The sequence below is a fragment of the Rhineura floridana genome, chromosome 1 (assembly GCF_030035675.1).
Source record: "Rhineura floridana isolate rRhiFlo1 chromosome 1, rRhiFlo1.hap2, whole genome shotgun sequence".
Classification (NCBI taxonomy): Eukaryota; Metazoa; Chordata; class Lepidosauria; order Squamata; family Rhineuridae; genus Rhineura; species Rhineura floridana.
Genome location: NC_084480.1, coordinates 108377978 through 108403906, shown reverse-complemented (window position 1 = coordinate 108403906; position 25929 = coordinate 108377978). Strand labels below are relative to the sequence as shown.

The window sequence follows — 25929 nt, the reverse complement described above, 5'->3', positions numbered from 1 at the left end:
CCTGAATATATTTTTGTGTTTTGCTGAAGAGGGATGGATTTGGTAAGCTAGACTGTATTGCAGCCGTTTACAAAATTGAAGGAAAGATAAGGCAGCATGCATATAATTACAAAACCTGTGGTTTATTTTTACATTTAAGTCCTTGTTTTCCAGTACTCATCGGAAGACTGAAAATAGATATACAGTTGTACATATTTATTCTTCCTTGTTAAATAATGTTATAGTACAACAAGAAGGGCAAAAGCAGCTGTGCATATTCACATGTTTCACTTCACATTTCATTAGAAGCATGTTTAATAAACATAATTAATGAAAATTTGAAAAAATGTTAATAATGCACTATGAATGTTTAAAAAACCTGAGCCAGTCTTGAGAGAGGAGAAAGCTCTTTCCTCTTCATGCTCTTACTGATTTGTTTTCAAAGAGAGACGTCCTGCTGTTTCATTGCTCTCTCTCTACCAAATGCATGGATCAAAAATTATTTTGACTGTTTAATAATCCAAATACTGCTGCAACAAAAATGTTATTTACCAGACTGGTTCACACTTAACCACAGTTATGTTTAACTATGGTTTAAAGGTGAACACTCTGCATGTTGGTGCATGAGGCTAAAATTTCAGCTGCTTTGGTCCTTCTCTGCTCCTGCTGCATTGCTGGAAGCTAAGCCATGGTTGTCTTAGTCTTATCTCCAAACTCAGGCTCATGGTTTGTTTCCTCCAAACAAACTACAATGGTATGCCAAGAACAAACTTTGGTTACAGGTCATAGTTTGCTTGGAGAGAGACAAACCATGACCTCACGTTCAGACTGAACGTTAAGCCAAAACCGGCAGCATTATAAGAGCAGGAGTGGAAGAGGAGACAAACAGCTGTGATTTTAGCCCTGCATGCTACACAGTCACCTTTAAATCGTTGTGATGCTTAACTGTGGTTTAAAGTGATAAGAGAACCAGGCCAAAGACATATTATTTCTTTTGATTTTAGGGGATACAAAGGAGAGCCTGCAGACATACTTGAACAAACGTACAGATATATCTGTATAAATGCTTGTCTGCATTATAATATTACAGTATAATATACCCTACTGACTTTAATTAAAATAACTAACCTTATTAAAATCAATAAGGGTTTTTTAAAGTTAACTGCTTCTAAGAAAAAAAAATCCTCTTGCAGATTCAGGCCCCATGGTATTCATTTTATTTATTTAAAATCTAATGTTAGATAGTGCTATGGGGCAATTGCAAAAGTGGCTGATTGAGTCACTGAGTGAAAACAATGATGACAGATAGCACTAATACAATACAAAACAAAACTAAAAGAATAATATGACCCAAGGGTGCTGTAATATTGTACAGCATGCCATTTAGGAGTTCCCCTTTAAGATCTAGTAGTTGTAAGATATGTTGTGTATATCATATAAAATAAGAAATGCATACTTTTTTTCTCTTGTGAATAACAGTGGGGGAAGCTTTAGTGACTAAGAGATACGATAATGCTAAATGCTTTTATCAGCCATCTGGTCCCTAATGCCAGGCAATACATGTGAAAAGAAGGGAAGACAATCAAAGACTAAATCCAGAGTACATAGTCAGCACAGCCTACTGCATGCTTCATCTAGCTATTAAGTGTGTAAAAAAAAAGTCCACGTTGTTAATGAGCCAATCTGCATAGCGTAGAAAAATATCATTAGAAGGAGTTCATCTACTTACGAGAGGGGAACAATGATGAGATAGGGACCATTGAGCCTTTTGTGCTCCATCAGATAAGTGATGAGTGCAATAGTCTGTATGGTCTTTCCTAGCCCCATTTCATCAGCTAAAATTCCATTCAAATTGTTATTATACAGAGAAACCATCCATTCCAGGCCCTGGATCTGAAATGCAGGAGAATCACCTCAGTTAACCAGTATATGTGCACAGTAATGTTTTAATTTTAACCTCTCTATTTTGGCACTGGGTGCTCCTCAGAGAAAGATTTGTAGGCAGCAACCAGCACACTGAAAAAGAAGCAACAAAAATTACCTGCACAAGAATCACCGCTGCTTTGTATGCTAAAGCCTTTGCTTTGCTCCAAAACTGTTTGATGATTAGCGAACAGCACTAAAGATTAATGCTGCTCCCACCATGACACACTTCAGGCTCTTAACAGATCATATGTGCCCTGTATTTCTATTTCCAAGGTTCTACATTTTTCTTGGTTTACTTTTAGAGCAGTCTGTAACATCCAACTTGCAAATTATCCTGAATATTCTTTGGGAATATAGAATGCAAAATTATTAATTCAATATTGGTGCATTGTGATTTTTTTTTTAAAAAAACCCTCTTTAAACTGCTAATTTTTCATTAGCAGAAGAGTTTAGAGAAACTGAAGCCATATAGAATGTAAAAAAATATTAGACATCCTGCGCAGATGTAACCATGGTTTGCAAACTGGAAGCCAGTCTGGGACATGTGCTCACTCCTGCTCCCTTCTCCAGTCTGACTTCCTTTTTCACTAACACTGTTGACTTCTTTTAGGCTCAATTCAGATGATACTTCAAGCCATGGTTTGTAGGACTGGAAACTTGCACATGCTATTGCCCGTGTCCAGGTTGCTTTAACCATAGTTTCTGTCCTGTCTGATTGGCCAGCTATGGTTAATGTTGTCCACAAAGCCATGGTTGGAAGCTTATCACTAACAACAGAATGCTCACTTTGGATATCATGGCAAACAATTAATACAACAACCCAGTTAACAGAGGACAGAATCCGTGCATGAGAAGGAAGAGGAAGAGCATGCCATAGCACAGTAGTAGAGCACAAAATTTGCATGCATAAAATCCCAGATTCAAACCCTGGTATCTCCATATAGAGTTGGGAAAACCTGTCTGAAATTCTGGAGAGCCATTGCCACTATAGAATATAACAGTATTACGCTAAACAGACCAATGGCCTTACACAGTATTAGGTAACTTCCTACGTTCTGATCCTCCAATTATGATGTTTGAACCAGACCAAAGTATTACACTAATGTAAACCATGGATTATAGTTAGCAGGATACCCATGTTAACTCAGTTTGAAACCAGAATTAAACAGGGCTTGAAAACCATGGTTAAGAGGGAACCTGATTAGCATTAAGCATGATTAACATGAGTACAGATGCGACACTAAAACCACAGTTAAGCTGACAAAGGAAGGAGCATTCATGCAGGCAAAGGAAGGAGTGTGTGCGTGTTCCTAAGGCATTGTTTGCAGGGAGCTAGTTTTAGGCCTGCACCCAATCAAAATCTTATTTATTTATTTATTTGATTTATATCCCACCCTTCCTCCCAGCAGCAGTCCAGGGCGGCAAACAAAAGCACTAAAAACACTTTAAAACATCATAAAAACAGACTTTAAAATAGATTAAAACAAAACAACTTTAAAAACATTGTTATTGAAACAAATGTTGCCATGAAATGGTTCAGATTCTGGTAAAAAGGACCCTAGTCCATGACATCTAGCATAATAGTTGGGCCTGAAACATGCAAAAAGTATACAGTGCCAGGAGCTTCTTGTAACTTTTTTGTATGCAGCCAAACCAGAACCATGAGCTCCTACCACAATAGGCATGAGCAAAACGGGCACTGAAATTGTTCCAGCTTTGCAAAAAAAGTCCTGAAAGGCGTAGGGTTCTCAAACATTGTCATAACAAGTCCTGATGAGTAAAGAAATAAACATTCTGACTCCTACTGACAGTCAAAGCTCACTTTTGTAATGGGTGGAGCCACATAATAAAATGGAGGGGGGGATATGGTATGATTAAAGCTGAATTCCCAACCTGGTATGCTCCAAATGTTTTGAACTACAAGCCCCAACCAGCATGACCAATGGTCAGGAATGACTGGAGTTGGTGTCCTACAGATGTTGCTGGTCTACATGTCGGGAAAGGTTGCTTTAAAGTATGCAGGGGAAGGAATCATGAACCAAAATTGCTTGATTCTAAAGACAATCATTTGGTGAAACTAAAATGTTTTCAGGGAGACCCATTATGACATTGGTTAAGAACACTTGTTGTAGAGATCCACTGAAGGGACCATGAAGGCAATCTCCATCTAGGATGCATACCTGATAATGCTTTAATGTGCCATTAATAAGAAGAGAAGACTGTTTGTCCACTCTCTCAGCAATTGCGTGAGCCACTGTATAGTACGACTGAGATCCTCTGGCACTGTATTCATGCATGCTGTATTCATCGTCCACATCTTGTTTGGCTGTCCTATAAAGAGTGAAAAAGAGGCACTTTTAACTTTACATTGCAGTTCTTCACAATTTTAACTCTTACGCAAGCATACAGAAATCTATGGCAGAAATAACAGTAAAAAAATGGTTTGGTTTTGATGGCTTCCCAAATACTTACTCAATGATTTGCTTAGCATCTTTTTCTGAAACATCTTCATTGTTTGGATCCAGGTGTATCTTCTCATCTGTTTCTTGTCTACTTGATTCCTCTTCATCGTCCTGCAGAAAATAATAGCCCAGGTGTCATCATTCAGATTTTTGTAAATCCAAGGCTGCATTTTTTTCATCGCCTCTGTAGGCTTTTGCTTTGTTTTATTTACTGAAACAAAAGGCAAATTCACAAGAGAACGCCTAGCTTACATTTATCCAATGTCACAGAAACAAGTTTTTAGGGTGACTGACATTTGGCTTTACAATTTTGTAAATAATTCCTGATTTACAATATTTATTAACCTTTCTTGATTTTTCCTGCTTTTAAAATACCTGAACTCTGTTTCACAGGATTAACATACACCCATCTCATGGTGCAAGACATGAGGAGATTTAGAGTTCCTTACTTCCAGGGTGGGCACAATTTAAAAACAAGAAATAAAAGCTTTAAATATCACTGCTTAGTATCTTGAGTCAGAATGTATTCAGAACACTTTGTCCCGTAAGACAACCTAACAAGAAAGTGTGTTTAGATTCTAAAAGTTGTTCATCTGATTTTTGTCTTTTATACTGTTAATTCTCTGAATGCTCAAGCATTTCATCAGTAAGTGATAAAGGTTTATGATGGTTATCATGTTCCACTTTTGACCACAAGCAAGATGAGACTAAGGCTAAGAGCCTGCCTCTCGGCACACTGATGCAAATACATCTAGAACTGGTGACTGTAACTGCTCACAGAAAGAGCCTTCATGCCCCTTTCTTCCCACTGGAAAAAAGTGACTTTTTGTGACCTGAAAAGCCACTATAGAGAGTCAGGGGAACCTCCACAAAGGCATGCAATGTGGTGGTGGGGGGGGCTGTAGTGGGAGGACAGAATCATCAGAAATCAGGTAGATATACCCTGTGAGTTCTGGATCCCAATCCAAGAAAGAAAAAGACAACAATGGCAAACAGGCCTTAAGAATTTAATAGAACCCTTTTTACATTTTCCTGTCCTGAAGTACAGTATTCTAAGGGCTAACAAGAAAGAATCAAAGAACATTCAGTTCCTCAGGCTGTTCTTTAACTTTGCACATTTTCCAAGCTGTTATTTACAATACTTTTAAATACAATTTTGCATATTGTTGAATCCATGCTTGATTGCTAAAGTGGAAAATACACCAACAGCTGTATTTCAGATTTATCTCCCTGCTCACTGAAGCATCACTCTATTTTAACAAGGGACTGATTAAAAAGATAGCACTTTTCAGAGAAAGATAAGTTGACTTGTATGAAGATAACATTGATCCAAGCAGACAGAATACTATGTTAAGGACTAAGAACCTGTATCTGCTTTAATGGACAGCAATTTCATAAAAAGTAAAGCCCACTGTTTACAGTGATTCATGGTCACCGGTAATCAAAATGAAATCTGTACTCCTTCATAGCCTCAAGATATTTATAATCTAATCTATTTTCTCTGTTAATTAATTGGATTATAATATTGCAATTTCCCTCCCATCATATTGAGGCTTCTTGTTTAGACAAGAAAAGCCAAACAAATTGCTCATTATCAGTAACAGTACAAGGCAGGTGGGGGGAGGGATGAAAAAATACTGAATTCTATTCTAATAAGACTACCTTCCCCATGATTTATTTTGCAGCATTACAGCAGTAATTATCTTAATGGCCAGAGTTACCTTCCTGCATACCTATTCTTACTCTCTGGTCCTTAGAGTGAAAATTACATTGAAAATACTTTGGATAAATATATGTATCAAGACAAAGCATTCACTTACATCTTCCTCATACTCAGAGCCACTTTCATCTTCACTGTCCGACCTAGGCGCAACTTCGTACCTGTGGGGAAGAAAAAGGTAAAAGAGTAAATAATTTTATAAAAAACAGATGTGCATTTCAGAAAGGCATGAAAACAAAAATAATACAGATCTGCATATATTTCAAATGTATATTATATACTATGGTTTTTATGTAAGCTGTCTTGGGAAAGTTTTGTCCTGAAAAGAAACATATAAATCTCAGAAATCAATCAATGAATGATATGCAATGCAAAAGCAGCAGGTTGTGGGTTTGCGGGTATGCTGGATTACTTACCCAGGGTTCATTTCTAACCAAGCATCCAACTGACTTGCTTTAGGAGCCTCTGGTCCAAGGAGAACTTTGCCTGTTTCAGTGTGAGTTACCTTGACTGGAAGATCACTCATCTGACTGCTCTCATCAATGAGCTAAAAATTAATGACAATTCAACAGCTTAATTTGTGAAGAGGGCTTATTGTTTTCTGAGATGAACTGTGAAAACAGGTTATAGTAAGATCAAAATCATGAACTACATAATAGTTACTTGCTCAGAAAATCATTACCAACACTAGGTTGTCACATTATAGTCAAATACAGTAATACCTCAAAGTATATGCATTCCTGGACATTACCTTTTTAACAGAAACTTTGGTACCAGAGGTATGAATAACATGGAAACAATAGGGATAGGTTCCTATACCCACTCATGGTGGGGGCAGCTTCAACAGGGGCTTTAAAGGGTGCCTGGCAGCCTTCCTTCCTTCCCCCTCCCCTCCCTTCTCCTCTTCTGAATCATATTGGTTCCTTCTCTCCTCAGCTCTGGGAGAAAGCAAGAGATCTCTTTCAGGCTTGTAAGTTTCACCATAGCAAAGCAAAGGCACAGGGTATCAGTTTATTGACAGCAGAGGCTAGACACCGGTTCATCAGTTTCACCTTAAAGCAAAGGCACAGGCTTGAATATTTATCCATAGCAAAGCAAAGCTGTCAGTTTCACATTGGGGGGAAAAAGGCTTTTTTAAAAGGAGCTTGTTCCTGGAGGATTTATTAACTGAGGTATTACTGTAGCTTCCTACCCAAAGTCAAGATCCTCAGCCTTCTTCAACCTAACTCACACAATTTAGGTCACAATGTAACAAGGTGAGAGAAGATAGGTAAGACTTTAGTAAGACTGAGTGTATTGCTCTATTATTTTGTAGAAAAGTGAGCCACACACTAGCCAGGTTCACATGTTACATTAAATTATAGTTTAAAACATAATAGAGTTAAATGTAAATGAACAACATCTGGAGCACATTGCTCAAAAGTTCTTGAGCTATCATCTGCCACACCATGGATGAAACCTGACCTCGTGGTTTGTTTCCACCAAACAAACCATGAGCAGTAAGCCAAGAACAAACCTCATGGTTTATTTGAGCTTGTAATTTGTTTCCTCGAGATTCACACAACATGACAACCAAACTCTGGCTTGTTTTGGTCAGGGCACAGCAGCAGCAGGAGACCACCATAGGAACTTTTGAACAGTGTGCACCAGCATGCTACTCTTTCACATTAAACAACAAGTTTGTCTTCAGCTATGGTTTAATGTGATGTGCACACCAGGCCACTGAAAGGGAAAGTTGAAAAACTACCCACTTTGACCTTAGGAAAAATTCCTTTTTGACTTCTAATATGGTTGACAATTAGCATGAACCAAATGTTCAAACACATTATGAATATAAACACCTTTAAATATATTAGAATGAGTATCCTGTGAAGCCAGGACTATTTACCAGCCTCTCCAAAAGAATGTAAAAACAGCATTTTAATGTCTGTTTCCTTCTTATATATAAAGGAAATTATAAGTATGATGGGATTCAAAGGCTGCAATCTTATATATCAGTGGGGCTTACTTCTGAGTAGCTGTTATACAATTGTCAGTATTATTGTTTCTTAATGACTTATAAATGACTTGGATAAGAAGTTTTTGATTAAAAATCTAATGCCTTATACCTCCCCTATTCTTTTTTCCCAATACAAAAAAAATCTGTTTCATGTCTCCAGTATATGATACAAATATACAGACAGACAGAAACTTTCTGAAGTCATTTATAGGGCACTGTAGCATGCTCATTAGTGAGACAGCTCATTAACTGCAAGGGCACTCATTAAAATCTTCAATTAGATGTGTTGGACAAAGAGTCTTCCATTAAGCTAATTTACTACGCATCTTACTGCATGCCAGAAAAGATAGAAAACTTTAAAACAACTGCTGTATATTTGCTTGATTAGGGAGGGTACAACAATCCTGTTTAACTTGTGAAGGTAAAAGATGGGTTTTTTCACATTACAAAACAAAAATATAGTACATGTCAACTGCATGGCAGTATACAGTTCCTAACTATGTAATGGATACTTTCCAATTATATATATTTTTTAAAAGTGCAATAATTTCATTCTTACTTCAAAAACATTTTCTTATTTACACTATATCAACATGAACTGGTCCAGTCTCGCATATAAATCACTCCTTTACAATCAAATATGATGCTGTATCACATTCTGGAAACATTTCATGCAATTAGAGCAAATTTTAATTCACCATCTACCTTTGTATCATTTATGCTCTAACCTTACATTTACAGGTAATCTTTTAACAGGATTAACAAAAAATAGTAATTTGAATTGCACACAGGCAAATGCATGGTGTTGCCTGCAGGCAAGAGAGCAGGCTGATAGGCAAGAGATGCATCAAGTGGGCTGCCAGAAGAGGTAAGACCTCTTTCTCCACACCCAGCAGAGAAACACACCAGGCTGCTAGAGACAAGGAAGAACTCTGCAAGCCCCAAAAAGGTAGTAAAAAAGCTAGTAACTTCTGTGGGCTTATACCCCCTTCCGCTACAGACCTCCCCCCACCTCAAAAAAAATCCACTCTAAAAGGCTGGGGAGATCATCTGGAACTGCATGAGAAATGGCATGGGGGAAGGCTTCAGGAGAAGGAAGCATCATCCCCCAATTCTGCCAGCAGGATCTTAGAGTGGGGAACCTTTTTGGCTCTGGGCCCAGATCTTTCTCTTCCTCTCCCCTGTGCCAGTGGGCCAACTTTGACAGATGGGCAGGGCAACCTGCTGTCAGATGTTATGATGTGACATGATGAACATAAGAACATAAGAAGAGCCTGCTGGATCAGGCCAGTGGCCCATCTAGTCCAGCATCCTGTTCTCACAGTGGCCAGTGGGTTGTTCTGTCTACCTTTACAAGTCTTCCTGTGCTTCTCCTTTCAATCTCCAATGAGGGGTGTGGAAAGGAAAAGCACAGGGAGGCTCTAAAAGACCTTTGCAAGCCTCCCCATGCTTCTCATTTTCACCCGATGTCTGAGGAGGAAAGGAGTTGCACGGGCAGCTTCAAACACAGCTGGGAGGGAGAAGCAATTTCCATCGAACGGAAACCGCTTCCCTCTCCTTGAGCAAGACAGACTCCTTGCTCTAGCAAAGGAATGATCAGCAGTCCACCCCCAATTGTTCCTTTGAAACCCTGTCTTTAACTGCCCCATACATGATATGACATCAGGTGGAGGGCAGGAGGGTATAGCTTCCCCAAAACAGCCTTGTGGGCCAAATGGGGAGGTCTGGCCGGCCAAGTCTGGCCCAAGGACCGAAGGTTTCTCACCCCTGCACTAGATTCAAGGCCCTTCTGGAAGAGCAACTTGGGATCCAAGCCATAAAAATGTAAGTTGCACAAGTCATTTTGCTGCTCTTGCATAAAAGCCTTAAATACATGTTTCTTTATTTGCAATGTTATACACTAGATTATAGCAGCTTTCATGGGCAAACCATACTAAGTAAAATAGCTCTATTTATGTCTTGGCCCTGTTCTTTTCTCTCTGAACTCACTTTACACATTGGTGAACAGGTTGTGACATTTTGCTAATTATTAATTGAGGGAAATTTGTACAAATGCATTCTAGAATTCTTACCTCCCCATCAGGACCAAGTCCAGATCCCATTCCTTCTGTATTGTCTTCTGTTTTCTGAAAGGAAAGCACACAGAGAAAAAGTTAAGTTGAAGCTAAGAAAATCAGGAAAGAGTATATGTAAAGCACATTCTCCAAGAGTAAGGATTTGATACATCCTATCACAGTGTACCATCAATTAATTGTTTTTCAAGAGTATGATTGCAAGTCACACATCTTGAAAATCAACTAAAATAATATAGCATGCACTGTTTCAGAGGAAGTTTAGAAAGCGTCAGGGGAAAAGTAACCCTCAAAAATTCCATGCTTTAAACTTAATTAAGAACTCAATAAGCAGTCTTCAAACTTTCTGTCTATTCCTATTCCTTTAAAGCAGTACAGGAAATCAGGAGGGTGTGTGATCTCTGTCTCACACACACACTATATATGAATGGAAACATTGCAATTTTTAAACAGATGGGTCCTTCACAACCACCACAAGATGGGTACCACATGCCAAGTATAAAATGCCATGCAAGGAGCAAGTCTTATTTTCCCTCCTTTTTCTGCTTTCATTTCCTCTTGTTTTGCTTAGCAACAGCAAGCAACCATATCACCCATTATTGAAAAAGGTGAACATTTTTGTTTCTTGTTTATAAAAACAATGTATCTGAATCAACAAGAATTTTTGTGTGTGTCCCATGGGAAAACCATACTCATTCTGTCTCTCTCACACACATGCCAATCTCACCAGCACATGCACTCATGGGGCCTAGCCATTTCATCACAGCACTGATGGGTTGGCCTAGGTTGTACTTATCCTCTCCTTTCCCTTTCTTAGTGATAGGACCTTACTACTGCTTGGCAGTGTCACAACAGGGAGGGAGGTGGCAGACAAGCAAACACTGGTAGGAGGTAAGCACAGAAGGCAGACGGGCCCTGGCCACCCCCTAAGGGCAATTTGCTATCGCTTTCAAGAATAAGCAGCAGCAAGAATTCAAGAATAAGCAGATGGTCTTCTATATTTAAAAAGGCTGCCACCATCGTAGCACACTTTCTATTCTGTATTGGCTGCTACTCTGAAGCACAGAAGGAGGCTTAAAATCACTCCACAGCTAATATTGGGCTCACTCCCATCTTAAAAGGCTGTTCAGAAGCGGGAGTTAAGAAAGGAATTCACATGCAGAAGGTATTCATATTATGCACAAATACACATGTATTATTGGGTCACATAGGAATAGTGCCAAAATAGGCCAGTCATCACTTTTTCCTTTGAAATACACCTGCGCAGCAGACAAGAAGGATTGAAGCCCTGTCAGTTTTAAGGGTAAGTGATGTGATTTATACACGGATATGCGTGTGTATGCATACAGCCCACAACACCCTTTATCTCTGTGGCAACATCAGGGTCAACACCTAAAAATGACAGAGAAGCAGCATTTCTTCCATACAGAAACGGTAACAAAAAAGTGTGACTGCGAATCAAATGTGGAAATATTTGGAAAGAATGAAGAAGGCAAGACCAGAATCACTAATGCCTTCTGTTAAGAATATGTCAGTATTTGAATTAGACTCTGAAGATGATAGCTCAGATGATACAGTGTAGCCAAACACTAATTTGCATTATATTGACAAGTCCCAAGGTATGGTCTGAAAACACATGAGGACATCATTTTGCTGAAGCTAAGCAGGTCTAGGTCTGGTCAGTACCTGGATGGGAGACCTCCTAGGAACTATAAATATGCCGCCATGGGTTCCTTAATGAAAGAAAGGTGGGGTATAAAAGTAATACAAAAAATAAGTCAAAGAGATTTCAATTTTAATGGGTTGGATCTAAAGGACACAGCTTGCTCTAAAGGTGAACGTAAGAACATAAGAAGAGCCTGCTGGATCAGGCCAGTGGCCCATCTAGTCCAGCATCCTGTTCTCACAGTGGCCAACCAGGTGCCTGGGGGAAGCCCGCAAGCAGGACCCGAGTGCAAGAACACTCTCCCCTCCTGAGGCTTCCGGCAACTGGTTTTCAGAAGCATGCTGCCTCTGACTAGGGTGGCAGAGCACAGCCATCATGGCTAGTAGCCATTGATAGCCCTGTCCTCCATGAATTGGTCTAATCTTCTTTTAAAGCCGTCCAAGCTGGTGGCCATTACTGCATCTTGTGGGAGCAAATTCCATAGTTTAACTATGCGCTGAGTAAAGAAGTCCTTCCTTTTGTCTGTCCTGAATCTTCCAACATTCAGCTTCTTTGAATGTCCACGAGTTCTAGTATTATGAGAGAGGGAGAAGAACTTTTCTCTATCCACTTTCTCAATGCCATGCATAATTTTATACACTTCTATCATGTCTTCTCTGACCCGCCTTTTCTCTAAACTAAAAAGCCCCAAATGCTGCAACCTTTCCTCGTAAGGGAGTCGCTCCATCCCCTTGATCATTCTGGTTGCCCTCTTCTGAACCTTTTCCAACTCTATAATATCCTTTTTGAGATGAGGCGACCAGAACTGTACACAGTATTCCAAATGCAGCCGCACCATAGATTTATACAACGGCATTATGATATCGGTGCCCTTTTGCTTATGGAAGGAGTCTTCTGCTCACAGAAAGTCTCATTTGGATACAACCCTCTCCTCTGTAACTAATTCAGTATTTTAACATTTTGGGATCGGAGGAGAATCACACCAAAGTGTGTGTAGGTATTGTGTTCCATTTTAAAATATCAACAGCTCTAATTGACTTATTTGTACTGAATAAATGTAAGGTGGGGTGGGAATTTCTCTTCAAGCCGTTCTCAGAACCTGAGCAAAGAAGCCATAAGCTTGAACTGGGAGGGATTGGGAGGGGGGAAGATTCCTTCTTTTTCACCCAGTGGAGCTCTGACTTTTAAAATCTCCTGATGGAAGGAGTTAACACCACCAGCTCCAGGCTGGCAGATGTAACAGGCCTGTTCCTAATGGCCATAAGGGGAACAAAGGCACTCTGGATCCACTGGAATACCTGTTTTAGGGCCTACCACCGACAAAACTACCACTGGTGGTAGGTCAAGATCCACCGAGCTTTCCAGGTAAACAACAGAGGCCTCCGCAGCAGCTCCTCAGTGCAGCTCCTCTCTGTGAGCAGAGTCAAACCACCTTCCCATCCAAATTCCTTCTGGCCAATGAATTTGGGGGTCAGAACTATGCTTTGAATCTACTTTAGTCACAGTCTGAATAAGAAACTAACTCTGTATTGATTGGGTATATTGACGGAAGGTTGTATCCAAAGAAGTAATTCCATTCACAAACGGACCTCCAGTTGCACAGCAGAACTTCCTCTCCCTCTCCTCATGCACCCCCTGCCAAACCTACTCCAGAGGGTTTGCGGGGGAGGAACCCAGAACAGATCTGGAGGGCATGCAGGGGGGAAGAGAGGGAGGGGAAGTTCTGTTGCACAATTAGAAGTCCTTGTGTGAATGGGATGACTTTGTTGGATACAACACAGAAAGTTTTAAAGAATGGAAGTGTTAGGAAAAACTGGTTCATTTTGGTTGAAAAGTGCAAAAAAACCCACCTCCACAACCCATTAGTTAACTGTTAGAAAACCAGCACAATACCATGCCAACCCTGATTGTATGCTTTATGACTGTCGTTCAGTCAAATAGCAATGTAGAGAGCGAATAAGGATTTGACTCTCAGCTCTCTAATACTGAATTATTATATTATCATTTGTATCTCTAAAATGTTGTACCAAGGCTGTGCAATTCTGTGCCCTTTTACCTGGGAATAAACCTAGTAGAATTCAGTAGAATTCCCAATGGACTCAATGGGAATTCTACAAAAACATGTACAGGATTTCACTGCAAATCTGTTGGAGGAGGGATAGTGGGGTTTAACCATTAGCAGCTCATGTGGTGGGGCAAAATCATCTTCTCAGTACCAGTTTCGTCGCTTACCTGGATGGGGCTAGGCAGTCTTGCAGCAAGGCCACAACTGTGGGTGCACACTGGTGGAAGCACCACACAAGCCTGATCTGCCCCAGCTCTATCCAGGTAAGTTGCAGCGATACAGATGTGAGGATGGCAGCTCCATGGCTCCATCTGACACACAGGCTGATACTGGACTGAACCCTATGTCTAAATAATAGAAGCTTCTAATACAACGTGCTATTGGCTCAGTCTAGAATACATTTTCTAAGCAAAAGCTCCATCTACACAGTCACACCACTTTTCAGTTATTTATTTAGGGCTTCAGGAGGCACATTCAGTTTTCTTTTCTTAAAAATTGTGGTGCTAAATATGTATAATGCATGTATGAAAGCTGAACAGAAACCTCTCCATCTACATCTCTGATACTCAGGAACATCTCCCAGAGAACACTGCACTTTGGAACATTCCCCTTCATAAAAAAGTGCAAATGTTAAACCTGCATAAGATTTATCCAGAGGTGCTTATATTCTTAGCTTTAGCCTTCATTCTGTCAAATACAGAATTATAAGTAGGGGAAAAACACAAATTCACTGAAGGGCACAAAATGGATTCTTTATAATCAGAGTGATTCCTTGGATAAAGAGGACTCATTCCCTAACGTATATACAGGAAGGCTAAAAGAGAATGACATTGCAATGCCAACCATTTCATCAGTGCTCTCCTCAAGGGCACAAGTCTCAAGGATCTCGTTATGTAGCTGCTATAAAAGAATGGATAATTTAATTGTATTTTCAAATGGATGGTGTAATTTAAATGGATTACAAAGATTATTTACTAGGAAGATTTGGGACAAGGAGATGAAAAATGAATCGATGTAATTTTAAGTCAGGCCATAAGTTTGTACTTACAGTTCTCTGGATAAATTAGCAAAACTGACCTGATGACAGAATTTATTTTGGCAGTCATAGGGGCCATTGACCACAGTAAGACAATGGGCTTGTGTTTGGTTTTCTTGAGTTGGGTAAATCAAAAGGAGCCTTAAAGACATATTGCAAAATAATGTTAAATATACATCACAGAAATTTCTGATGGATAAAGAAAATTCTTTATGTGATATGAAAGGGGTCAGATTTTCCCAAGCAAAAGGAACTTATTTGCATACTAATCCATTTTACAGTAAGACACTCCCTTTAATGGCACACTCAAAACTAGGACACTTATGAAATGAGCCATGGCCAAACTCCAATGAAGAGTGAGACTATAAACAAAAATGCTATTTCATTTCCATTTAAATGTATTTTCTCCAACATTAGAAACACACAAAAACACACAGCATATTGAAGTCCCCTAGCCCAAGGTTCAATGCTATAAGAAGCATCATTTTAAAAGGTGGTGCTAAATATCCATCTGCTGAGAAGACCAAAAACATTCTCTCTGACTGGAACCTGGCAACTAAAATTCATGCTTTCCTAGCCTCAAGACTTAACCATTTGAATGCCCTCTATTTGACATTATTATCAGAAGCTTGCTTAGCAGGTGCACAGTGCATTGCTTCCCCAGAGTGCCTTATGCTGGTCCTTATAGTTTTCTGGACACAATTCACATGTTAGAAAGCTCTAAATGAATTGGACCCTAACTGTCTTGGAGAGTGTTCTTCGTATGTTCCTTCATAATCCTTAAGACTGTTCAAGAATGCCTTCTAGCAATACCATTTGTGCACCAAGCCTCAACATCAGTGGCATAAGGAGAGGCAAAGTTGCCTCACATCAGTGGAATCACTTTTCCTTGGATGTTTGTCAGATGTTTGAGCATATCTGGAAACAGTTAAAAACATTTTAGATGGAGCAACCTTTTGGTGGCTAGGGCTTAGCAAGTGAGGACATCGTTATCTTTAAAACAGGACACTGTGGCTGCAATTGTGAGCACACTTACTAAGAAGCAGTATCTATGGAACTCAGTAGGACTTTCTGTTAAGTAATCATACTAATAGTTGTGTTGCAATTGTTATTGTAAGAACATATTGTTTCCTGCCCCAGGATTCCAGGATAAGATGCATGTCACAGTTAATATCCATCTTTTTCAGGAGCCACAAACCATAACAGGGAGTAGGATCGTGGTGACCTGCCCCAATAAAACACATTTATTTGCACACCTGTTACATTACTGTGTGTGATGGGGAGCCTCCAGCCCACTGACCTAATTAGGACCAGGCCTCTACATCATGATGTCACATGATGTTTCTAAGGTAAATTTAGAGCATTTTTAGCATCTCACAGCTAATAAAGTGCACTCTGAATTGCTGCACTACAGCCATGGCTTAGCATTCCAGGCCACAGCTTGAATCCAACTGAAACAGAGACACTGTTCAATTCTGAAACCTTTTCCCCATCCCTCATGCTTTTGGTGGGGTTTGGATTCAGTTGGTGTACAACAGCTGTAGTATTCCTTTTCTGACACTAGATGTCAGACTTTCTAGTTGCTAGTGACACTCTGGCTGCTAACACACCATTGCTCCCTCCTGCTTCTTGCACCGCCCAACTTGCCCTTTCTAGTTCTGGGAGCTGATGTTCCTTTTCAAACCAGCTATTTTTTGACCTCAACAGTGAACTGCTCCACTCTGCCACATTGATGCTTTTAATTGGTGATTTCAGAACTGGCTGCTGCTTTGGGGTATTTCTTCTACGTTCTGCTTTACTCGTAATCAGTTTACTGAATTTTATTTTAGTTTATTTCTTATTTTATTTTACTGTATTTCTTTGGATCCAGCCACTTCTGCTTTTGGCCCCACTCACAACTTGAATGTGGCCCTCTCAAGGTTGGGCATATTCAAATCTGGCCTTCAGGCTGATAGTAGTTCTAGTAATTCTCCATTTCCATGCATATGGGTCCAGGACTATGCCTCTTGCATGTACAAACCTACGTGTATACAGTATGCTGTAAATCTGCAAACAAATGCGCTTATGTCAGGACTTGACACCATGCTCCCACATTTCCTGTAAGTGTACAGGATCAGGAGAAGAGGGATAATATATTTATGATTATGGATAATTTGCTTTAACTGTGATACAGGATAAGCCATTCTTTCTATATTTTAGAGTTTCTTATTTTTCTGTCTGTAAAGAATTTTGAAAGAGCTATGGGAATCCAGATTTCTAATGGCTAGCTAAACTGGTCAGTGCTCTCCTTCAACTTCAGAGTTCTTCAGTTCATTGCTATTATGGCATGGCCTAGCTGATAACACCAGTGAAGAGTTTGTATCTTCCTATTCCTATCTCTGATTGGTAGCTAAACCCAAATGCACCAAAGATTCCAAGAATCTATGATTTAAAATTAACAGCCAATATACCTGTCTCTGGTACGGCATGCTAAGATTGATCTAGAGCAAGGATGGCTAAATTGTGCCTTCCAAATGTTGCTAGGCCATTATCCCTGACTTTTAGTCAAGCAATGCGAGCAGATTATAATATATGCAAGTCTGTATGCTGGGAAAAAACAAACACACACACACACACACACACACACACACACACACACACACACACACACACACACACACACACACACACACACACACACACACACACACACACACACACACACACACACACACACACACACACACACACACACACACACACACACACACACACACACACACACACACACACACACACACACACACACACACACACACACACACACACACACACACACACACACACACACACACACACACACACACACACACACACACACACACACACACACACACACACACACACACACACACACACACACACACACACACACACACACACACACACTCCCTCTCTCCCTCTCCCTCTCCCTCTCCCTCTCCCCCTTCCCCCCTCCCCTCCCCTCCCCTCCCCCAGTCACGCCACATTCTGGAACTTTTGGAAATGTAATCAATCAAGGGTTAACATAGTCAGCCTCAAAGTAAAATGAGGGAGAAGAAGCGAAGTAAAAACATGAGAAGTATGTTAATTTTGTTTTCCATCTTAATCTTACAGTATTCTGCTCTGTATTGTATAAAGACAAAGTTTATGACTGAGATAGTTCTGGAATAGCTGACCTATCCATACTGCTTTGCTGGCTACTACTACACTATCAGAAGAACCTCCGGATTCTGTTCTGCCTGAGAAACAAACAAGGGAAAGATGGTAGAAACTGAACTACAAGTGTAGAGGCATGTTGAGATTCTGGTTCCCTTAACTTATGGCCTATCTACTTTAACAGGTCACACATGCCTGGATGTAAGATGAAGAGAGAGAAAACTCTTCCGGATCAACCTGGTCTAATGACAATGGGATTATACAGCCACAACAATGGTTGTATACTTTAGTCAGCATGGATTTTTTTGCATTCCGCAATGTTAAATCGAAAATACCCCCCATGCCATTCCGATGCTTCCCATTAAACAAAACCTTACAAAACGTATAGTCCTGAACTCAGAAACGCTTGCTTAACAACTTTCTCAGTTTTCATGGCGATACACAAAACAGTCAGAGAGAATAGAGAGTTCAAAGTGTAAAAGAGAGAGAGAAAAACCAGGCCCCTTTTGGACTTTTTTCTGTCAGAGTTCTCATAATCTGTTGAAATTCATTAAAAATCAGCCATGTTCACAGAGTACCTGTAACCCTGTTACTGACCTTGCCCCATACTCTGGCCATCTTCTGCAGTTTAAAAGTGACAAAAAAAGCCTGACTGATTTTTAATTAATTTAAGAAATTTTGCATTGAACTGAATGATAATGTCGGGCATGCTCAGCAAGAACCAACTGTCAGTGTTCTAAAAGCCAGACTCACAGCTGCTGGCCTTGCCTATCAGGGGGCCACACCAACACCAGTCTTGGATTTCACTTGAGACAGTCATGGCTTCCCCCAAAGAATCCTGGGAAGTATAGTTTGTGAAGGGTGCTGAGAGGAGACTCCCTGACAGAGCTCCAGTGACCAGACTGGTTTAACATTCAGCCACTCTGACTGAAGCTCTGTGAGGGGAACAGGGCATTTCCTAGCAACTCTCAGCACCCTTCACTAACTACACTTCCCAGGATTCTTTGGAAGAAGCCATGACTGTCTAAAGTGAAATAAAGGTCTGGTGTGGAGGTGACCAGGGACAGCTTTGGTTTTTATTTGGGTGGGAGGCTACATGTGCCTGCTGTAGAATAAAAAGGTGGGGAAAACGCTGAAAAGCAACGATACTGTTCACAATGTTTTCCTTTTGGAAAGGAAAGGGGCTTCCCCTCTGCCCAGTGCCCACCCACCCAACCTCCTCCCCTCCCCCTGCCCCTCCCCTAGGTCAGTTTCACTTATCCTAAACATGATTGCACGGGACTAAATCCCATTGAACTCAATAAGCATGCAAATGATCAAACCTGTCCTCCCCTCCTACTCCCTCCTATCCCCTCCCTCTTGCTCCTTCCCTCCCCCTTCCTTCACCCCTACCCTCCCCTTCCAATCCCCTCTTTCTTCCCCTCCCCTTTGCCCTCCCCCTCCTCCTCCCCCATGGTCAGTTTTACCTATCCTAGGACTACAACCTGGGAGACCAGGGTTCAAATCCCCACACAGCCATGAAGCTCACTGGGTGACCTTGGGACAGTCACTGCCTCTCAGCCTCAGAGGAAGGCAATGGTAAACCCCCTCTGTATACTAGGGTTGCCATAATTCAGAAGATACATGAAGGCAGTCCATTTCATTTTCAAGCATGATTGTAAATCCCATTAAACTCAATAAGCACGCAAATTATCAAACCTGCCCTCCCCTCCTATACTCCCTCCCGACACCTGACTTTTGGCCCTTCCCTCCCCCTTCCTTCATCCCTCTCCCTCTCCTTCCAATCCCCTCCTTCTGCTCCCCTCTTTCCCCTTTCCTCCTCCCCTGCCCACTCCCTCTTCTCCTCCTCCTCTCCCCCCCCGGTCAGTTTTACGTATGTTAAGCATGATAGCATAATTCCCTCTACCGTACCCTACCCTTCCTCCATGGTCAGTTTTACCTATCCTAGCCATGACTGCATGGGAGTAAATCCCATTGAACTCAATAAGCATGCAAATGATCAGACCTGCCTTTCCCCTCCTTCCCCTCTCCTCTCCCTTCCTCCTGCCCCTTCTTCCTCTCCTCCCATCTTCCTTCTTCCTCCTCCCCTGCCCACTCCAGGCCTCCCTCCCCATGGTCAGTTTTACTTATCTTAAGCATGACTGCACAGGAGTAAATCCCACTGAACTAAATAAACATGCAAATGATCAAACGTACCCTCCTCCTGCCCTTCCTGCCTGCTCCCATCCATTTCCTCCCCTCCCCATCCCCTGTGGTCAGTTTCACCTATCCTAAGCATGATTGCAGGGGAGTAAATCCCACTCTACTCAATAAGCATGCAGATGATCAATCCATTCTTAGCAAACTTGCACAGGATCCCATTTCTTACCTCCCAGATTAAAAACAGGGAAATTCACTAACAGGTAAAAAACCTTGTGATTTAAGAACGTACCTATAGCCAACAGATATTTCTATCAAACTTTAAAAAGCAGAGAAACTGGGCAGCTATAGGCACATTACCAAATTCTTCCAAGCTATACAGGAAGTGAATTGGACTGTGAAAGACCAACCCAAATTGTGTTTGCATTTTTACAAATTTTTAGGGCAGTACAATATCTTGGAGAAGAGATCAGGTCTCCTGCTCCCCTGGTGCATTCACTGTAGCTGCCCAATTTTTTGCCTATCAGGCTTTTTGCCTATTAGTGAATATAAACTCAAATCTATACAATAAGTAGCAGAAACACATCTGATAAGAGAAAGCTTTTAACTGGGTAAAGAGACCTAGTAAAGGTGATGTGGCTGTGCTAAAAACAAAATGCTCTTTATCTTGTAGTGTAGATATTATATGTCCAAAAGGTGTTTTTTTAAAAAATAATAATCAGAGAGACACTTTAGTAAGAGTGTCACTTCCTTTTGCTGGGGAACAAAGGAAAGGATGAAGAGAAATAGTTAATAATACTGGTGACAGCTGAAATATATACTTGCCTTCCTTCTTCTCCTCCTCTTCTTCTTTTCTTTGGCAGCTTGTGCTTGCTTGTGTTCCCACACCAGATTTGTCAGGTTAGCCACATATTCATCAGTTTGCTGCAGCAGGTATGCCAAACGCCTGTCTTTCTTCTGATCAATCAGTTTACGGTAGCCTTCTTCATCTTCAGCCTAGCATTGCAAGGCATTGAAAATTAATGGATGGTGATTACGCAGTCACCCATATAAGATCCAAAACAAATTTAATGGGGGACAGGATAAAGGTTAGATCCAGATTGGCTTAATTGGGGGTGGGAGGGACAGAAGGACGTTTCAATCACTTTTATAGGTCTAGGTATCATTCCAGAGCTGGGGAAGGAGCAATTTGCCACATGTCATATAAATGATGCTGGTTACATACTGCAACTGAAACGGCGATGCGCCAAACTTCAATGTGTTAACAGTACCCCAAAACAAAAACAATTACCTCTATTTTGTTTGCCATTTTTAAAAAAAGTATTCAAAACTTTGCAAAAGGTGTATAATGGTAAGGACATGGACTGTGGGGAGGTCCTGTTTCCTTAGACACTGAAAGCACCAGTAGAGATAGCAGGGAAACATATCTTCCACTATTCTTTAGACAGCAATTAAGTATCAGGGAAAACTTCAGAGAAACATTAACATGATGCATTAAAAGCCAGATGAACTGAGGTCAACACATAGGAGAAAAAACAGGAGTTACATATGCTGAATGAAGTTCAACATCTTTCCCTTTGCTCACTTTGTGGATTAAAGTGAATAATGTTGGAAAATGTGGGCTCAATCTCACCAAATTGAAGCACTCTTATGTCCTATTAATTGCAGCTGAAAAATACATACTTAAATGTTTCCCATTAAAATCAGTGTGATCTGAAAAATACTTGACTTGTGGTGGGATTCTGCCACTTGCCTTTTATTTTGAGAATGAGTTACATATCAGACTGTCACAGTAAATAAATGAAAGGTAGAAGTGTTACTGAGGTTTAAATATAATTGAAAGGTGAGAAAAATGATATGGTCTCTATGTTGTGAATACTAACTAGCTTTTGAAAGAAATGACAATGCTGAGGTAAAGGCTTCTACTGAGAAATTATAAATCCTTAAAAATTAATGATGATATAAAAGAGGAGCTGGTGTCACTCAGAGGTTCTGGTGTCACTCAGAAGTCAAAGTATCAAAGGACAATTAAAATATGTGAAAACACAAGGTAAGGTGAAAGTGGTATAGTCATATTTAAAAGATTCAACGAAAATCATAACCACCACATTTAAAGGCATATAAAATGCAACAAAAGATTTACAAATGCCTTTATTTTCTCCAGATGATTGAAAAAAGCTTAGGCCACATTCACACTATACATTTATTCCACTATTATTCCACTTGAAACAATCATGGCTTCCCCAAAGAATCCTGGGAAGAATAGTTTGTGAAGGGTGTTGACAATTGTTAGGAGACCCCTGTTCTCCTCAGACAGCTGCAATTCCCCAAGTGGTTTAACAATCAATCCCTCTCCCCCAGGAACCCTGGGAATTATAGCTTTGGGAGGGGAATACAGGGTCTCCTAACAACTCCCAGTATTGTTCACAATGAAGCCATGACTGTTTCAAGTGGAGTAACAGTGAAATAAATGAACAATGTGAATGCAACCTTAGTGTGAACTGGGCTGCAGAAAGCGCTTCCATTATTTTCAGATATGGCTGCAGGGTGTCTCCATGAATCACCTTACCTGTATTAAGCTTCCTACATGCATTCCTACATGCCAGGAGTGAGGAAACTCCAGCCCCCAGGCCAAATTTGGCAGGGATCTCAGGGGACAGATAAAGTTCTGGCCCACCAGGCCAAAAAAGTTTCCCACTCCCGTTGTACACAGGTGAGGAGGGGAAAACAAGCAATTTCACAAGTGGTGAATTCACTTTTGGAATGTAAACCCCTGGGATGCTTGCCTGGTGCCTACTTTGATGTCTTTGTGGCATTAGATGAAGACCTTTTTATTTTCCCAGGCTTTTAGTGGTGGTAGAACCATATTAACTGCTGCTTTTATGCTCACTTACGTCACTGCACAACCTGCAAATCTTACTTGCCACTACTCAATCCACACTGTTTTGTTTTAGTATGTTTTTAAATATGTTTTGTTTTAATATATTTGAAAGTCTATTTTTAACATGTTTTAGTGTTTTATTTGCCACCCAGGGCTCCTCCTGGGAAGAAGGGTGGGATGTAAACTTAATAAAATAAAATAAATAAATATTGAGAAGATGTGCGCTGGTGGAGCACAGGAGAAAAACAAGATCTGAGCAACGTGCACTGAAAACTTGTATTTGTCTCTGATCACGATTCATAGGATGGTCCCATTCATTTTCCTGTGCATTTCAGGCAACTAAATGATAACCTCATGAGTCTTCCTTTCACCAAAATATATACATCTTGAAAGCCTCAGTGACTGCTCTCTTTCCAAATGCCACTCTTACCATCAGCCTTCTCATTCGCTCTTTCTCAATCCGCTCCGTTTCTTTCTTCTGCTCACGCTCAGTGTTAGCATGCCAAGTACCCACAGCTTTAGAAAGCTTCTGAATTTTCCCAGCCACTGACCGATGGTACTCTTTAAAATCTTTAGCATGCTGCAAAATGCTGTTGAGATATTCCTGTAAAAGAAAAATAAGCATCAATGGAGGGAGGACAGAGGGGGACACCCACACCCACAAAATGCAAGCCCAGGTCCTTCTGCTCACTCCACATAAAAAGATTTAAGTATATTTCATTTTACTGATCCAGTGTTATGGCCCACAACTGGCAATATGAGGTTGTCATAACTTCTTCATCTTTGAGGTATGAAGGTACTAGGGCAGGAATTCTTCAACCCCTGTCCTAGTCAGTTAAAGTATATGCTGGCTGACTAGGTTTTTTCTACTGTAATTTTCTACTGATTCTATCAGTTTGGGCTTGAATATGTAATTGTTTTCTTGTCCAATTATAGCTGTTCATAAACACAGTAAATCTAGAAAAGCTGCCTACTGTTGTGAATGCTCACTGTGCTTATTTTGCATTCAAAAGTTTAAAAGTTGAACTTTCAACATCCAAAAGTTCAAAAGTTTGAACATTCAAAAGTTACTTGAATTGTCACGTACTGTGCTTTTTACATTTCAATGCAATTTGAGCCCACTGTTTACATTTTCCCCCTGTACGTGTGTGTGTACACACATACATGCACACTTCCACACCAAGGATTGAACCTTATGCATTTGACGAACTGGGTTCTACTACTTGAAAGCTTATGCAATGTATGAATCTATTAAGGTGCCACAAGCCTCTTTGTTGTTTCTGCTGTTACAGACTAGCATGGCAGCCTCTCTGGAAAGAACAAGCATATAGGCCATCCTGAAGTGGTATAAACTTAAAACGCTGAGTGTTTTCTTGCATTCAATATTTAGTTGATGAATAATTCAGCTGAAAACACAGTAAGAGAGACTTTTTAGGGCCAAACTACATGAGATGCTAAATGTGTCATCAGAAAGTATATCATTTGATAACAGGTGTGGTGGGCCCAGATTTTCATCAGGACCATAGCATGCAGGGAGAAAAGGTTTACACTTTCCTCCCCAGCCATGATTCTAAAGAAAATCATACTTGCACTGCTGTTGGTCTTAGCAAAAAAAAGCTTCCATCAGTGCCAAGGGGAGCTTTTGTCCCCAAGGCTAATATTGGGGGGGGGCAGCACTTGCCCGGATTGCAGCTGAAGAAGGAAGGGTTAAACCTCACCTCACTGTGGTCCTGATGAAAATCAGGGCCCACCATACCTAATTTTAAAAAGTGACATGCTTTCTAATGAAATATTTAACATCAGGTGTAGTTCATCTCGCACTCAATATATCAACTCTAGGTTAGTATCTTTTGAAAGGGACCAAAGCACAGTGGCTGTGCTTGGTATGCTGTAGGTTGCAGATTCAATCCCTGGCACCTACAGGTTTGGGTTTTTTTATGGATAAGGTAGCAATTGATTTAGACTCTAAAAGCCACTGCCAGGCAGATCAGACAATACCAAGCTGGATAAACTGATAGTCTGACCTGGCGTTTAGTCAACTTCCTTTGTTCTTTTCTTATATATTTTAGAATGGGCCATAGTTCAATAGTAGAGCGCATGTTCTTCATGCAAAAGGTCCCTGGTTCAATCCTGGACATCTCCATGTAGGGCTGGGGAAAATCTTCTGTGTTTGAAATCCTAGATAGCCACTCCCAGTCAATGTAGGTTAAACTGAGTTAGATGGAGGTCTGACTCAATATAAGCTTCCTGTGCTCTATGTACTAACAAAAATATTGTTATGAGCATGGGGGTTGGGATGGATGATTCCTGTGGGTCACCTTTCCAGCCTCTGATTTGGAATCCTGTGCCTTGGAATGAGAACTCTCTGCTGGTCAAATGAGTCTTTTGTTAACCAAATAGATTGGCCAGGTAAGATAATGGGCCAATCAGTTGCCTAGCAACGGAGAATGGGCCAGGAAGACCGCTTTTGTCATTTAAACTATGCAGGAAAGCCTCCCCCCCACTCCTGGCAGCTAGCAGAAGTTGTGCTTGTAGTTTTAGTGTGTCTTGAGAATTGCTGGGAACTGGAAGGCAGAGAGAGACTGACTCTCTGCACCATGGCCTTTGGGGTGCCTCCTGCAACCCAGATGGAAAGGCTGAGTATTGGACTGCTGATGCACTGAACCCCCTCCATCCTTGAGCTCAGGTTGGAATGTGTGTAAATAAATAAGCCATATTTCATAAAGACACCGCAGTCTCCGCTGACCTTCTTCCCCAAAGGAAACCAAACCCTGGAGGAGCACAGGGACCCCCGAAATCTCACCGCT

At 40.7% G+C, this 25929-nt stretch overlaps 1 protein-coding gene across 7 annotated transcripts in view; it reads right to left on the bottom strand.

The window, feature by feature from the left end:
- The window catches only part of SMARCA2 (SWI/SNF related, matrix associated, actin dependent regulator of chromatin, subfamily a, member 2), a 166370-nt gene that overhangs the window by 73271 nt on the left and 67170 nt on the right, over positions 1-25929 (bottom strand). For all 7 annotated transcript variants that reach the window (XM_061628942.1, XM_061628910.1, XM_061628932.1 and 4 more), the window contains 8 exons: positions 23553-23726; positions 21067-21237; positions 10159-10212; positions 6504-6634; positions 6188-6248; positions 4378-4478; positions 4086-4236; positions 1709-1872 (listed from right to left, as the gene is read on the bottom strand). In XM_061628942.1, coding sequence (XP_061484926.1) covers positions 1709-1872; positions 4086-4236; positions 4378-4478; positions 6188-6248; positions 6504-6634; positions 10159-10212; positions 21067-21237; positions 23553-23726 — 1007 coding nt within the window. The remainder of the gene's footprint in view (positions 1-1708; positions 1873-4085; positions 4237-4377; positions 4479-6187; positions 6249-6503; positions 6635-10158; positions 10213-21066; positions 21238-23552; positions 23727-25929) is intronic.